Source organism: Ostrinia furnacalis, unplaced genomic scaffold (assembly GCF_004193835.3).
Source record: "Ostrinia furnacalis isolate ACB-3 unplaced genomic scaffold, ASM419383v2 OfSCF4876, whole genome shotgun sequence".
In the NCBI taxonomy this organism is placed as follows: Eukaryota; Metazoa; Arthropoda; class Insecta; order Lepidoptera; family Crambidae; genus Ostrinia; species Ostrinia furnacalis.
Genome location: NW_021135115.1, coordinates 109,148 through 127,264, shown reverse-complemented (window position 1 = coordinate 127,264; position 18,117 = coordinate 109,148). Strand labels below are relative to the sequence as shown.

General features: G+C 36.4%; 1 protein-coding gene across 1 annotated transcript in view; it reads left to right on the top strand.

The window, feature by feature from the left end:
- The first annotated feature begins 497 nt into the window (after positions 1 to 497).
- The window catches only part of LOC114360075 (homeobox protein Hmx), a 33,951-nt gene continuing 16,331 nt past the window's right edge, over positions 498 to 18,117 (top strand). The window contains exons 1-2 of the mRNA XM_028314632.1: positions 498 to 628; positions 10,364 to 10,673. Of these exons, the coding sequence (XP_028170433.1) occupies positions 10,390 to 10,673 (284 nt within the window). The 5' untranslated portion in view covers positions 498 to 628; positions 10,364 to 10,389. The remainder of the gene's footprint in view (positions 629 to 10,363; positions 10,674 to 18,117) is intronic.

Here is an 18,117-nt window from a genome sequence, read left to right as displayed (position 1 = left end):
TAACTACAAGAAACTGTTTCTATGATCGCACAAAACAAAAAACCAAATCACGATCACTCGTAAACGAGTCCCCTACGCCCCATCCCAACAAACACTACCTCTAAATAACATCTAAACCCCCAAGTAACAAAGAATTAAAACAAAACCAATTCAACCCTGAAATAATCAGGCAAAAACGCCGCGAAATCGAGCCCAAACCTTAATCAGTGTCCGAGAAATTGAACGTATAAACGACAATTCACAACTAAATAGTATTGTAATTCCTTGAAATCATACGAAATTCGGTATTGATCTTGATTCACAACATTAATTTTACGAGTGTACGTATCGTAATACAAGTGGATACGGTCGAGTTTTGCGCAGCTGGGTTTGCGAGGGGAGAAGAGTGTGTGAGCGAGCCAGGTATAGGGGTGCTCCGTAATTTTGGGGGTGGTTCTACACAAGAGTTACGCCCCAGTCGTAAGGGTAGTCAGCAGTCTTAGAGATATAGCGGTGGCGCGACCACGCGGGGTGGAAACCGCCCGGTATAACCTATAAATTGGATTTTACAGTTGAATTTGTTGTTGATCGGACTAAGTGAGTGTTGATGATGTGCTAGTGTTGTTAAGTTGTTGATTTTTAGTAATAGGTAAGTTAAAAATAAAAATTTAAACGATTTCAAACTCTACCCTAGTGTTATTTACCGAATGAAGTCTATTGTAGAGACGGATTTTCATGTATTAAATTATTAATTTTCTGTGAAGTTAATTTGGCGCCCAACGTGGCAGGGCAATGTGTGTTATAGCTATGAATATTTAGAAAAATATTCTATTCTGGAAGAAAAGATTTGTAGATAAAATAACAATAGGTACTTGATAGGTAGACATTGTGTAAATATATCATATACACATTAAAACGTTTTATGAAACCTGTTTTGAGACAAATAAATACTTTCTATTCTATTCTATTCTATAGACTTATAAACGTAGTGAAAAATATTAGAACATTTCGACAAGGTGAGAAATGAATCGGTTTCTTAGTTACTGTATGCAGTAACTAAGAAACCGATTCAGTTATCGATTTCTAAGCAATATTTTTTTCAAGTAAAACTCATAATTATTTTGTATTAAAGAGATATTAAATAAACAAAAGTTATTGAAAGATTTACAAATTATTTGTTTACACTCGTGTAAGTAGGTATACCTACTTTAGCTCTATAGTTTTTGGAACAATGAATCCGGGATTAAAATCGACTTTTAAGCTTTTATAATGAACATACAAACTAAGCTTTGTTCAAATATTTTATTAATTTATTTTATTTTATTTTATATGGCAATAATTGAAACTGTTTTCCTAAAATATGTGTTACACAATTTATCAGAATTATGAAAAGTAGGTGTTGGGAACCGGTAGGTGGACCAACCTCTTTTGGTATTTTTGTCTATGTTTTATACTTTTTTGATACCTTTTGTTTTTTTAGTTTTGAAGTTTGTATGTTTTGATAGCCCTGTGGGCATTTTTGGTAAAAATAAACCTATTTTAATTTTAAAAGGTATTTCGTTATTTTTGTCCGCCCGAGCGGCTGACCACAAGTAGGGTTTTTTAAAAAGATTTCTGAAAGTAATAACCACCTACCTAATTTAAAAGATAAATAATTTTAAGGGATAATTTTATTTGTTTATTTCATAACAATCTTAGCTCTAACATTACAGGTTACTCCAATGCGATAGAGTAGATTAATTAGTACCTACATATTTACCAATTAAAATTGCCGCTATGGCTATAACATAAAATAAATAAAGTAACTTTTGTGAATTTAGTCAAAGAACAGCTGGATATGTCAACGGTTCTAGCTGCTACTAGTGCTGCTACTTAGAATCGAACTGTACCTTTCATTTCCATTATCTATATCTATATATATAAAAGAAAGTCGTGTTAGTTACTCCAGTTATAACTCAAGAACGGCTGAACTGATTTAGCTGAAAATTGTCAGGGAGGTAGTTTAGAGCCAGGAGAAGGACATAGGATACTTCTTATCCCGTTATTTATTGCCATTAAGGCGGAACAAAGTTCGCCGGGTCAGCTAGTTGTTTTATAATTAATCTTCGGAGAATAGAGAGGGGTTGATTATAGTGCTAATAAAGATTAAAGCTTTAGCTTTCGTGTAAGCTCTACCATTAGATTTTTCTTAATCTATAGCAAGGGTCTTCAAACTTTGAAGCCTTGGGGCCATAATATATGCCATAATATGAGATAATTTCTCACTTTAAAAAACATGTAAATTTTTCTTTCTATTACGATACTAATGTAGCAAATATTAGTTTCGTAAAGAAAGAAAAATTGATTATTTAGTCCGAAATTGCACTGTTATGTAAAATTTGTGTCCTTTTATATCGGATTACTAAATTACCTGATCATAATGAAGTACTCATGTACTACATAATTAATAATCGCCGCGTTAGAGCCCGTTACTATCATCTTATGCGAAATATTATAAAGAGGAAAGATTTGCTTGTTTGTATTGAATAATCTCCGAAACTACTTTACCGATTTGAAAAATTCTTCCACCATTAAAATCCTAACCCTAAAAACCCTATTTGTTGAAAATGAAATATTTTATTCAGCGACACAAAACAGCATCAAAAATATGAAACAAATGTAAAGAGAGTTGGTAATGTGCGTGTCACCGAAACGGTATCCACTTAGCATCATGTCGAGGTGTCGTAAGGGACACCACGACGCTGGTCTTCCGTGGATTTCTAATGAACATAGGCGGTACGAAGTTCGCCGGTTCAGCTAGTATTTCAAAGTCAAAATTTCTTTATTTGTTTAGACTAATAAATAGTACTTACAAATCGTCAAATATTTTGCTCTTAAGGAGCCTCTACATGTCTCATAATCTTTTTACCCTACCAGCGCTTCGAGACCAACATTTGGCAAGTGCTGAGAAGAAGCGCCGCAACAAACTCAGTCACCACTGTCTGCCGGTTAATATAAATAAATAGAAATAGCAGTTTATAATTAGGAATTTAGGACCGCCGCGCGCGCACGCGTGCTGGTAATATAATTAATTAGCGTCCGATTGGCCACCCCTGGCCATTCCTAAATGAACTTTTAACAGCGCCATAAAATTACAAAGTCAAATTATATAACCCTTTACGTGCAACTAAGATGAGTTTCGGTGTTTAGAGTCAGCTTTTACATAGAGGTGAACATTATATGTTTGTCTAATAATATAAAGTAATGAGCCTTAAATGTACTCTTATTTAAAAACCATTTTGCTGACGGTTAAAACAGAAAAATATGGTAAAAAATATATCCTTGACAGAGAAATTGGTTGATAAATAGGTAATTAGTCTTAAAGGTAGAGTAAAAGTGGCAAATGTGCATTTTAAAAATATTTCTCAACTTAGATCTGAAAAAAAAAAATTTTGTCAAAATTGTGTTTCAAAAATACTTTTTCTGTCATGAATTCTATTGTCAGCAGTTTTTCCTATTTTATCATGTAGTTTCGGATCTGTCTGTCACTCTGCTCATCTTAACTCTATAGGCATAACATCCGACGGTTTAGAGAATAGTTAGTCCCCCCGTCCCCCCTAGACAGAGTTACAAACGTGACAGTTGTAATTCCGAAATTACTACACTTCGGTGTTTTTATTATTTAGTTACTTCGCACCATGAAGCGAATTCAAAATTAAAACTGTCACGGATGTATTAGGCCCACTTTCGTCTAAAACTCCCGCTCTACACTCGTTCATAGCCACCATTCGGCGGTGTAACGTTACATTTCGGTGTGAGCGTCGGCGGTCGTTGATTAGCGCGGTTACTGCCAAGTTTACAGCCGATCCTATCGCCAAGTGACCATCTGCCGAGCTTTGTAGTCGGTTAGCCAAGTTGTGCTTAGCGTTTGCTTTCTTTGAATATTTTATGCTAATGGGTAGGGTTGTAGTTTACGAAATGATTTTTACACCCGTATTCACAAACGATGCTTGCTTGAATGAAGCAGCAAATCGAACGCACAGCGTTGAATAGAGCTCTGTGATTGGTTCGTGTGTTTGTGAATACAGGCGTTAGTTTGATGGCACTTGGGTCATAAGTGTGATGAAAATTAATATATTTTGTGGTTAATGTGATAGCTATTATTTTCCTAATTGGCTCTGTAGTGGATAAAGCTGGTGTCTGATTGACTATGTATATTTCTACTTTTTTTTCATATTGTTATAAATTATTTTTTACCAAATTTCTGCGCAGAAAATTTATTTCTGATAAGTTATTCGTGTATCGAAAAACCGCCTCTGAAATAATAAATACTTAGTTTACCTAGGTACTTCAAGAAAGTAGCATTTTTCTAAAAAAGATTTTAAATTAACTGCAAGTATAGATTTTATTAAATCCATTTTCGTATTTAGTTCAAAATAACCAACAAAACTAACGTTCCCACTTTGTATTTGAAAGCAACTAATTAAAATATCTCTCAAACTATCAACCGAGAAACCTAATATCGTTTCAAACATCCGCTCTACCGTGAGAAAGTTATTTTTACACAAAAAACATTTTGACAGGTCAAAGCCATAGATAAAATTAAAAATCGGTATGATTAGGGAGTTTAATCGATAGAAAGTATCGATTTCAACACGCTCGGTTGATTCGGCAACACCGGGCGTGATTCCTTGGTGTTAGATTTCACAATATTGATTGGTTTTGGCTAGTGGTTTCCTGTGAGTTCGTATGGTTAGTTTTATAAGGTTCGGTAGTTATTTTGATGTTAAGGCGTAAAAAAGTATTTTAAATTCAATTAAGTATTTAATCATTTAGAGATTCTAATAAAATGTGTAGGTTTGTAAGGTAAGTTTTCAGAATTCTTGCATGCTTAAAAAAACTGAAAACATTTCATACCACTTAGATAAAGATTTATCTAGGTGGGTATTTCTGTTTATTGTTTTCATTGGATGTTGTTATACTGCTGGACTATTCTGATGAATTTTCTTAAAATTGAAATAGATGCAACCTCTAACTTCACATCAATCTGAGTGAAAATACAGGGTGAGCGTTTGTATAGAAATAATGATCCTAAATGTTAGGTTTTCATTACTTTTTATAATTATGCTTTTGGTGTGGGAAGATATTTACCGTAAAGCACTACGGGGACTGCAATTTACGCCGCACTACAGTTAGGTAAGAATGAGAGGTGGTAATAGTCCCGTCTACTTAGTACTTACTTAGAAGCCTACTGAAAGCTTGTAAAAAATAGAAGTAGAAACTCATTTTGTTAACCTTTTCACTGAAAAATCATTCCGCACCCACAACACCAACCGTGTGAACTATTTAAAAGCCACGCATACAATGAAAATGGTCCATTTATACCACAATAATGATATTACTTGGTCATAGCGTGTATTATTCTTTAATTTATGTGACTTTAAACATCGCCGGCTAGATATTAGGCCGAACCTACCGGTTTTATTTAACTAGTCACGCAATATAAACAATTGGATCTACACTCTACAGGCATAATTTAATGATAGTATATTTTTAACGCGATATAGATACGGTAATGGCCTTAAATATAATTTTTATGTCTGTCCTTGAAATAAACGGCAATTATTTTATGTGTTTTTAATTTTCATAGGCAATTAAGTGCTAGATCATTTTGGCATTGAATTGACAAAAATTAAAGAATGTTCTATTACTTAACTGGCTGTACAAAATGTATGGAAGCTGGAAAAATTGAATTTTTGGATAGATCCAGTTTACTTTGTAAAATAATAATGATATCGTTTGACAGAAGCTCGTGAAGCACTTTCATGATCAGTAACTAGTGTTCCGATATCTTGTATACTTTAGAAACAATCGAGTGAGATCACTTATAATTTCCACCCTGTATACCTACATTTTTGGTGCAAAATCGCTTCTATTGCAACTATACTCAAAATATGCCATAGTCACAATATTCTGCTTGGTGCCTATAATGTTGCCAATACAAAAAAGTACTCACGGAACACTAAAGGTGACATAAAATAGAGTTAACTTTGACTGCGAGGCGTGGCGGTGGTTAAACTAACTACTGCGGGCACGTTCGGGACTAATTATATGGCAATAAACCATTTTAATAGGCCAGCTCTACTTTAAAAGCACGACTTTGTAAGGTAAAGGCCGCAGTAATATTACTATGTATTACTTTAATTATATGACCGTGTGAAAAAACCGTTTGTTGGTTGGTTCGTTTCAGCCAAATGACGTCCACTGCTGGACAAAGGCCTACCCCAAAGGCTTTCCATAACGACCGGTCCTGTGCTGCCCGCATCCAGGTTCTTCCCGCGACCTTCACCAGATCGTCGGTCTACCTAGTAGGAGGCCTGCCTCGCTATGTTTTCCAACCCGTGGTCGCCACTCGAGAACTTTTCTGCCTCAACGGCCATCGGCTCTACGAGCTATGTGCCCCACCCAGTACCACTTGATTTTAGCAATTCTGCGAGCTATGTCGGTCACTTTGGTCCTCCTGCAGATCTCCTCATCACTGATTCGATCACGCAGGGAAACTCCGAGCATAGCCCGGACTATCGCCCTTTGGATGACCGTGAGCCTTCTATAAACTGTAAAAAAAGTATTTTCGGTTAGGTTCGTGGTAGAGCTTGATCTGAGTACGCCTACCACTAATCTTACTCAAGTCTGTCGCCATAACAACAATGTTAACAGCATTGTTCTGTTTCGGTAGTTAGAGGTTAGACTCACTCACTTTTTTCTTCAGCCTGATCATCATTTTCCATCAGGAGAAATGCAGGCCAAAAGCTTTTTCTTTGGGATAAAGAACTACTTTTTTTCACTAAAGACTCTAATATATCGGAAAAGGGTAAGTACGGAACATGAAAATGGTTTCCTGGAAAGTGTAAAAGTTTGAGTGAATTGAAACTCGACAACCACAATCGAGGATTAATTAATTTTAATTATTAACTGGAATTGATACTTTGTACGAACAATCCGAAAATTAACAGGCAATATTTCCAATTTATCTACTTCATTTACTAAGACTTACTAATGAAAACACACAGGTTCAAAATTTAATAAACGTTTTATTCAAAAATTTTCCTCGCAAATGATATAAAACCTAATTTAAAACTAAAAAATCTATGACCCAAAGCACTACCAATTAAAAAAATAAAACAAAAGCAACACGTGTTTAGTTCGCAAAACAATTTTCGAACGTTTTCAAATTTCAAACGCGGAATGTTCCGAATCGCTGTCGACACGGCGACAACATTCGTGCGGCAACAAAATTCACGTTATTTCGCGGTTCGGACACGCTTTTGGCGGGAATTGCTCGCACAGTTTCGGGTTTTATAATAAATCGGCGTAAACACCGGTATTGGTGGATGTCATTTTTGTAATGGCCGTATCATTTGGAGTTTAATTCGACGGCAATTTCGCAGTTCGTACCATTTTATGAATGCATCAATGGCCGATGGCATAGTTGAAATTGATTAATATTAACCCGTCAGGGATAGAGCGTTTTGTTAATTTATTGCCATTTAACGTAAATGGTGTTTGGGATATTACTAGGCATATTGGGTGGTAATAATTTTTAGTTAATTGTAATTTCAATTAACTGGTAGGGTAAAAAGATTATGAGACATGTAGAGGCTCCTTAAGAGCAAAATGACGATTTGTAAGAACTATTTATTAGTCTAAACAAATAAAGAAATTTTGACTTTGACTTTGACTTTGAAATGGTTTCAGCCTTTTTACCCGACTGCGCCAGAAGGAGGGTTATTTTTAATGTGATATTTCTTAGGTTCTTGGTGACATTAACTTCTATGTATTCTCATTGTGGTACATGGTAAAGATGATGGCATATCAACATAAATACTTAAAAATCTTATAAGCCTAATATGAAATTGTATTAAAATGAATATAGGTAGATGAAACTGATACTCTCGTACCTACAACTCAAATCTTACTGTCGCTAACTAAGTATAATGCTTACGATTAAACTTAAATCCAGCTTCCCCAGGTGTTCTGGGAGAAATCGCTTCCTACCTAAGACCTTCCACCAATATGGCACAGTTCGATCCGAGCCTTCTGAGACGTTTAACGCATTTATAATTCACGAGTCTTAAGTGCTATATTGTTCTAGCCTTATTTAAGGGTCCCCTGGGCCGTAGTTTAATATTAAGGCCCCCCACTCGTTGTCTGAATAAGTAATATTACGTCAGTATTTTGGGAAACCTTTTGGATTATACGTAATCGTATTTGCTTGGTTATGGCTTTGTTATTGTAATGTAATAAAGCATTAAGTTGGAAAGGTTCTTTATTGTGACATTTGTGACGGGCTTAGAGGGGTTAACGTTGGAGGCTTAGTAAACATTACAAAAATAGGCATTTACATTAGGCAGTTCGATTTTTCCAAGATATTTATAATTTACAAAAATAATAATATCTAATACCAAATGGCAAAATTGATTTCAGAAAGAAGTATTTTATTTGAAGTAGGAACTCCAAGGACATTATTACAAAAAAAATAAAAAACTACGTTGTTTTAAAATAGTATTTCCATATTAAATGACAATTTAAACAAGTGTTCAACGGGTGGGCTGTTCGTAATAAGCCCCATTAAGTCATTTTATCAGAATTATTGTCTAAAGTACACTCGCGAGCAAAAGTATGGAATCACTTGGACATGAAGTTGTTTCCACGCGATCTTGTGTACTAACGAATTTGTTAGGAACAAAAAAAGTGGCACCATTTTAAAGATTAAACTTATATCTTTAAATTGATACCAAATTCATTTAAATCACACCAGTATTTAAAAAGATATCCCGGCTGATGTGGAGAAGTAACGAAAAAGACATGTATGAACTGTTTGATACGTCGCGATTTGCGGCCTATTTACCCCCTATAAAAGCACGCGTTTTCGGATTTTTGCTTTCACACGTTGATTCATACACATCTCCGCTTCTTTTGACACTTTACCTGGGATTCTACACCTTCAGAAGCAGCATAAATCGTTGCACTATTGCAAGAAGGGCTCAGCCAGCGGGCTGTCGCATGTCAGCGCCACATAAGCCAGTCCTGGGTTTCGAAAGTTTTAAGACGCTTTCGGGAGACTGGTGGCTTTATCCCGAGACTAAGTTCTGAACAGCGCCGGCGCACATCGCAGAGGGAAGACCGTTTTTTCATGTCAACCTCTCTATGAAATCGTCATTTGACTGGAATCGACGTACAGTAAGAGCTCAGAAATGTTCGTAGGATAGCTGTTAGCGAGTAGACAGTTTGTCTAAGACATAAGCAATAGAATTTAACTCCAAAAAGGTCTGCCACAGGCTCGAAACTGACGGTAGGTCACCGATAAGCACGCTTTCAATTTGCTCGTACACATCTCGATGTTAAGTCGAGCAAGCCACCCCCATAAGCCACTGTTTCAGCGAACCAGTACTGCACAAATCGCTCCTCAGGCCGCCTATAAACCCGACCTCTTCGACTGCTGCCCTGCAAACACAGTTTGCATTCATCGGAGAACAGAACTCGCCTCCATTACTCGCCTTCCAATCACATCGATTCCAGTCAAATGACGATTTCATAGAGAGGTTGACATGAAAAAACGGTCTTCCCTCTGCGATGTGCACCGGCGCTGTTCAGAACTTGGTCTCGGGATAAAGCCACTAGTCTCCCGAAAGCGTCTTGAAACTTTCGAAACCCGTGACTGGCTTATGTGGCGCTGACGTGCGACAGCCCGCTGGCTGAGCCTTTCTTGCAATAGTGCAACGATTTGTGCTGCTTCTGAAGGTGTAGAATCCCAGGTAAAGTGTCAAAAGAAGCGGAGATGTGTATGAATCAACGTGTGAAAGCAAAAATCTAAAAACGCGTGCTTTTATAGGGGGTAAATAGGCCGCAACTCGCGACGTATCAAACAGTTCATACATGTCTTTTTCGTTACTTTTTCACATCAGCCGGGATAGCTTTTTAAATACTGGTGTGATTTAAATGAATTTGGTATCAATTTAAAGATAAAAGTTTAATCTTTAAAATGGTGCCACATTTTTTGTTACTAACGAATTCGTTAGTACACAAGTTCGCGTGGAAACAACTTCATGTAAGTGATTCCATAGTTTTGCTCGCGAGTGTATTTTTTTTACTTGGCCTGCTCATCACTCCTGATGGAAGGTGATGATCAGACCGAAGATGTAAACGAGCTTCACCCGAAATCCTCAACCAAAGAGGAACTGGCTATCTTGCCTCTAATTGCCGGAAAAATAAATAAATAGTGAATTTGTCTCCTTCCCTAAATACATGCAAAACCACAACATTTTGTGTGAGTAAATTCCTTACTCACCAAACCACTTTTGTGTGAGTAAATACCTTCCATTCCTTACCAAACCTTTTCTTCCAGGTACAAACCATGAGGTGCTGATCACCATGGATTCCCCCGCGTCCTCCCAAGACGACCGCGACATCGAGGTCAACGTGGTATCAGGCGCCAGTAGCCCCGACATCCCCTCGTCTCCTTCTAGAAAAGACCAGAAGAGTCCCTTCTACGAGCTCAAGAAGGACAAAGAAGAAAAGGCGACAGGCAGTGCGCCATACACCAGCTTCTCTATTAGTTCTATACTGAACAGAGCGGAGCCGAGAAGAGAGAATGTGTTAGAAGCGGCCTTGGCGGCGAACCAGTTTGGGAATGCGAATGATGCTATGCTATCCAGGTTAGTAATATTTTCTTTCTGTAAAGAAATAACATGCACTAGCAGACGTATTTAGCATGTTTCCCACTTGGTAGACTAACGGTCTAGTGAAGGTCATGGATGGCACAGAAAACGTTGTAAATCCTTGAAAGAGGCATATTGGGTTGTTCTTTCTTTTAACTAGTCCGTTGTAAATACTCGTAAGTGTACTATTTTTTTATCCACAACGAGGAAGCTCTTGGCCTGTATCTCACCTGATGGTAAGTGATGATCAGGCCGAAGGTGGAAGCGAGCTTCACCCGGAATCCTCAACCACGGAGGAACTGGCTATCTTACCTCTAACTGCCGAAACACAACAATGCTGTTAACATTGTTGTTATGCATGTACATACTCAAAATTAACTGCCTTTTATAGGCTTTCGAACCTCGTACATTAATGATAACTTGACAAGGATCTATAACTAATCTCTCTCTCTCAAAATAATATACTTACACATAACTAAATGACATTATCCAATGAGCAACGCGAAAACCTTATGATCTTTCGAAATTAAAATTAATGGAAGTATGTAGTTAAGGTAGATCTAAATAAAAATAAAATAAAATAAAAATAAAAATAAAAATAAAAATAAAAATAAAAATAAAAATAAAAATAAAAATAAAAATAAAAATAAAAATAAAAATAAAAATAAAAATAAAAATAAAAATAAAAATAAAAATAAAAATCATTTATTTTCAGACAAAAGCAGTCCATAGTTTGGTTAGTAACAATTTGAACTTAGAGACTATATTAGTAGAGTTAGTAACAATGTTCTTAGAAATATGTTAGTCGTACATCATGGGTTCTGTATATTGACTCTTTATCTATGGACGCTGTATAGCTTCACATGCCTAATGTGTAAGTCTAAAGAAAGTACTAAAAATGAAAACTATATTACATACCTAGGGTCAAACAAATTTGACTAATGAGACAAGATGAGCTGTTGTCCATCTCCTCCACTTGAATAAAGCTCAATCTGCCCCTTGTACAATGCTCAATCTGCCACTTGTACAATGCTCAATCTGCCACTTGTACAATGCTCAATCTGCCACTTGTAGGCTCAATCTGCGACTTGTGTTTGGTTAGTGGCGCAGAGCTGGCCGGTGCGGGATAATGGCAGGATCGATTGGCCGACCGCGGTCATTACGGCTTAATCTGAAGACTGTGCTGCGTTTGGATGGCAAGTCGACTTGAAAGAGGAATTTGTGAGTTAAAGAGTTATTTAAAACCTTACTTGATAGGGGTGCGGGTTGTAGAAACGTAAAAAATGTCTACCATTTTGGCAGCTGCCTAGCCAGATTGGGGTTACCTCAGTAGCAAATCCCACCGGAAGCAAAAGCACAGTTAGTACGATAAGCACAAGTATTTTAGAACGTTTTTTTTTATAGTGACACACGACACGCTTAAGATTAGAAGTAAGATTTTCGACTATGAATATTATGTTTCAACTATATTATTCCATTACGGTCAAAAGTTTATAATAGTGGCTAAAAAGTTGCAATTGGTTTAAAAAAGTTATTTGTTTATTATTGATTTATGTTTTGTTTATATACTTTTTATCGGCATTTTAAAACGATTTGAACACTGTAATGTTTCTTTAACAATACAAATAAATACGAGTGTAAGCTGAGCGAAGACAGCTTTTTTTCCTGATTCAACTTGCTCAAGCAACTCTCCTCAACCCTCAGTCTAAACGCAGCACCATACTCCGTATCCGCTTTAAACCTAGTTTGCCAAGTAGCAGGGCCACTTACACCGGGCTTGATACTAAATTGCGGCGAGAGCAACTTGCCGATCGGTTGGGCCTCAGGCGATCAATGGTTCATGCTTCGTCTTAGGAACTATAGTCCGATTTTTAATTCGACGGAATTCTGACAGCTGTCATTTTTTGACAATTCAGATGTAATAAGCCTTTTTTGCTTTGAATTATTAATAAATAATATGAAATGAAATTTCATCAAGTACAACTTACAAGAATGTACTATTGTTTGTTTTGTCAATTCAATGTACACTAATTATTATGTACATTTTAGAGATTAAATAGAAAAAAACGTGTTTTAACACAGTAAAACAACATATTATCATAAACGAAAATATGTATTGATCATCAATAATCATTATCGTCGTCATAATCAACTTGCATTATAAAATTGGCATATTGTTACATTGGTTATTTTATGAGGCTAAGATTTTATTAACAAAAGGATTTTCATAAAAAAGGTTTGTAACCCATGGATTATTGGCCAGGGAGTCCAGTAATAGAAAAATAATTTCCCAATTTTTTTTGTAACTTCAAAAATATGATAATAAAAATTCAAATAACCATTTTGAAATGATCAGTACATTTTTAAACCTTAGTTTTTCAAGTGAAACCTTAAATTCAAGAAAGGATTATTTTTTAATTTGTGAAAATGCTCTCCATTCATAATGGGAATGTTTCAATGTTGACAACACTTCTGAAATGTCAAAATTCCGTCGAATTAAAAATCAGAGTTTAGTCTCACTGATGAGAAAGCTACTAACTGTCAACTGTCAACGGTTTTAAACCTTTGTTTGTCACCTGTCATCCGCTTTGCAATGGAGGGAAGTCGAACCTTAATTTCGAACTCCTCCTATGTTCTTCTGATTAATTTCGTTGCGAGTCCAATGACAGTTTAACTTTCCCCCGGGAGAAACTTGACCTTCATTGGTTGGATTCTTATGGCGGTCAAACTGTAGATCCTGGCTACACAGGAGTTGCAGTTGTGGGAACGAGAGGTGGGAATAGTCCCGTATGTCAACTGTCAACTATTTAACAATTTTGTTTTCGATGCAAACTCGCGGAGATGAACAGGCCTGCCCGCATTCACAAACCATGCTTGCTTATGTGAAGCTGCAAATCGAACACAGCATTGAATAGAGCTTTGTGATTGGTACGTGTGTCACCCTGTGCGTCCACGCGCACTGTGAGACCTCATAGCAATGTTTGTGAATACGGGCGGAAGACAAGTCTAGTTGTCAAATGTTGATCCTCGCTTCATCAGGCACTCACACCGACATCGTTTCAAGTAAAAGACGTCCATTGCTGGACAAAGATCGTCAGTCCACTGAATGGAAGATCTGCCACACTACGTCACTGTTCTCTCGCTCGTACTCCGGCCAGTGGTTGCCATTTGAGAACTTTTCTCTCCAACGGCTATCGATTCTATAAGCTATGCAGCTTTATGAACTAAGTATACTAGCTTTTGCCCGCGGCTTCACCCGCGCTAAATTTCGTTTGTCACAGATCGTCATAAATTATAGCCTACATGTTATTCAGAGTTATAAACAACAATACTGGAAAGTTTTATCACACATCCAGACATCCAATTTCGAAAAAACTTTCGCATTTATAATATTACCTAGTAGTAGGATATTGAGGAATAAAATGACAGCTGGATGATATGTTGGCGGGTGTTTAGACCGCCAAGCGAGTATTGACAGCTCTTGTCACTCCGAAAAGCTTGAGTTCTTGTCCCTAAAACAAAATCTGGCCAAAAACAAAATAATAAGAAGAAGAAGAGAGTTCTCGCCGGCCAGTATGACAATCAATTTATTCATTTATTTTATTGACAGAGAATACACCTATTGTACGTATACTGAGCTAGTATAACCTATTTACTTGCTTGACTATTGTCAATAGACAATCGCTTTGGTGATCCAAGTGCTTTACTCTGATTGTTGAGAGCATGCCTATTGTTGTCGATTTGTTGTTATTGTATGTTTGTTGATAACATCTGGCCTTAATTGAGGCTTCAAGCGTCTATTGTCTTCTAATTTACATCTTAGATGTCCAGTTAACCAGTGTCTATAGAATATTCTAGGATGTTTACCTTTACTTAGGATCTATAAAATGTTTTATAACAACTATGTACCTAAAATTACAATGAAAGTGTGAGCGCTTAGGTTATTTGTGAGTTCGTTGGTCTCCGTTAAAATCTATCGGTTTCTTAAACTTAATTTTTCACTTAAAATAATCGCCACGTAATCTCACTCAGGTAGAACTTGTGTGTTGTAACTTTGATTTTTGCTTTCTTTTACCTAGTGACTATTAGCAACTACTTATGTTATAAAGTCATTGGCATTGGTAAAGTACTTATGTTTGAAAGTAAGCCATAAATGCAAAGTCCCAATGTAAACTGAAGGGGTACTCTCTAACTAAAGAATATAGGAAAAGACAAAAATTGACACAATCAGTTTCTTTTTACCCGACTGCATCAGAAGGAGAGTCATTTAATTTTTTTTAATGTACTTTTGTGTGTAACTATGACAACAAAGTGCTTTAATTCAGTTATTTCTAAATCTATCTCAATTAAAACCTCTTAATTCGTTCAATTAATCAAATCCCCGTCATTACCCAACATGAAAACCCTCAACCAACCAAAACCAAAATAGCTTGGCAAAACAAACTGCCTCCCATGTCCAACTGGCTTAAACGTCACCGAGCGTGTCAGACAAGACAGTGGCCGTCCCTAATTTGTTACCCGACTCGTTTACCCATTCCCCGACTTTATGCCTGTGTTGCCCGATAAAAGGGTCGTGAAAGCCCTGTAAGAGGGGAAAAACTACTTCTTACGAGGTTGATTAGATGGGTAATGATGTTCCAACAGGATTATTCGAGAGCTAAGAGCTTTGTTTTTATTTGGTGATTTGGGGTGGGGGGATAATGATAAATGAAGCCCTTTCTGTGGATTGGGGGTTGAATTAAAGTCTTGCAGACAAAGGTGTAGGAAGGAATCTTAGGAAGTTTGTATTTAAAACACTGCGAATTCTGATTCACTTATTTAATAAAAAATAAATACTATAAAATCTGGTGGAGAACTTGACAAGCGTGATGTAAGAAATAGTAAACAAACAGATGTAGGTACATTACACAATAAATAACTTGCAACTTTGATTTGGTCTCATGATAAGAAATATCTGTCTCACTTCACAAAATTCTGGAAATAAAAATTCATAGAAAACAGAAGAAGTTTATAGTTTCTTGCTCTTGCCACCATGCGGTGAATAGTCGAAAAGTATCACGTTTCATTCATTTACAAAGATTTTACGTATAAAATGGGAGTCAATGTCTTCCAATTTTGATTAAACTCCCTAATCTGTTTCATGAATTTATCAGTGTCACAAAATGTTGTAAATAGCATCTTCAAACAAATCTTAAGATTATCATAAAACATCTTCATTCCAACTTTTGTCCCCTCGTAATTAGGCGCGGACATTTTGTTGTCATGTAAACGATCTGTCATTTCTCCCGCCTTTTTTGACGTCTCGAAGTATTCTTTTTTATTTTCTTTTTAATTTCTCACGGTGTTTATCCTTGTTTTGTCGGCAGCTTCTTAAATGGCTAATTAGGTATTTTCAGAAGGAAAAAATAAGAAAATCACGGCTCTGTAATTAAACCTCTGTAGATTAGGGGAATAATTGTCAGCTTTTTTCTTTTTTGTTAATTAGTGTTAGGGTAGTTCTTGCACAGTAAATTGTTTTGTTATTTCTCTTGTTGATTTTCGTCAAATTAACGTAAGCAACCAATTTGATACTAATCAATTACTTCAATTTAGTCATGATTTAGATTCATAATATAGATTGAGAGCAACTGAGAGGAGTAAATGAGCAAGGTTTTAGGCAAAGGTAAACTAACAATCATCACATAAGTTTTTAATATGTTTTTATTTAAATGATGTGATAGTGTTTGATGAGCCATTAGACTCCTATGTTCTTCTGATTAATTTCGTTGCGGGTCTAATGACAGTTTAACTTTCTCCCGGGACAAACTTGACCTTCACTGGTTGGGTTTTTATTGGTCAAGCTGTAGATCCTGGCTATACAGGAGTTGCAGCGGTGGGAACGAAAGGTGGGAATATTCCCGTTAGTCATTAGCCTTTCTTCTGCAAAGGATTCATGCCTTTCAATAACAGAATATTATTTTTGTCTCTATAATGGCATAAATTGCCTTTAATCATCAATTGGATAAAAGCCTCTAGCTATAAACCTGCCCACACAAAGCGCATATCCCAAAAATCCTGCAAATCCTATTCAATCTCACGACAAAGCTAAGGACCGACATAACGAAAACCTAATAATTCTCTATTATATTTGTATGGAGGGTTTCAAAGGGCACATCGATCCCTGCGTGACGGTGATCCCGTGATATACCGGGTGTTTACGGGAGTAATTCCCCTTTGATATGTGTCTGATGTTGTTTGAAATTATATTTGCTATGTAGGTACCTAGTTTGGGGTCGGTCTTGAGTGCAATGTTTAGGAATGACGCACTATGGAGCGAAATTGAGATTTATGGACATAGCGATTTTTTTCACAATTTCTATTTGAAAAAAATACCTATCGATAGGTTACGTTATTCTGATGAATAAATGCTGCACAAGTTTTTCTCTAAAACCAATAGTTTGACTGGAAAAAAATATTTTCCATTTTCGTTGTATGGAATGAAACATAAAGTGGTCGATTTCGACTAAGCCTTGACAGATCTTGCTTTGAAACTACTTGAGCCTTGTTCTATGGCTTGAGATCTGTCAAGGCTTAGTCGAAATCGACCACTTTATGTTTCATTCCATACAACGAAAATGGAAAATATTTTTTTCCAGTCAAACTATTGGTTTTAGAGAAAAACTTGTGCAGCATTTATTCATCAGAATAACGTAACCTATCGATAGGTATTTTTTTCAAATAGAAATTGTGAAAAAAATCGCTATGTCCATAAATCGCAATTTCGCTCCATAGTGTGACGTCATGAAAAGTCAAGGTGAGTATAGACTAGTGCATTTACTTGTAACAGAACAACGAGCCGCTCTATGATATGTTTTAAAGCAGTGGTTCTTAACCTTTAAGTTACCAAATTTCTGTCTTGCCAGGGACCACTTTTTTTTTCAAAATCCTATGAAAGAGGAGGTCGATTTCTCGCCCACTGTGCGCCGTTTGGGTTGTGTTGACTTGACTCATCACGTCACGTCTCTTGTTTATTACGATGTCTTGGTGGACCACTTGGAATGCCTCCAGGGACCACCAGTGGTCCGCCGACCACCGCTTAAGAACCAGTGTTTTAAAGTATCACCCTTTTACGAACCAAACGTATCGTACATTATACCTGTAATGTAATATTGAAAAGAACGTTACATTACATAGAAATGCTCGAGAAAATGCTCTAAGTCTATACTAACCACCACAATAATAACCACATTGTATAACTGCCTAAATTGTAAGACCTATAAATGTGAATGCTAATGTGGTTATGCAATAAAAGTATTGAGTATTGAGTATTAACCTTAAAATAGAAAATTACGGGTAAATCGCGTTGAGACCCATTTGAGAAAGAGATCGTTCTTTCTTTACATTATTAGCATTGAAATAGACTTACAAATTGTAAAAAAATATACTTAAATAAATAATGTGT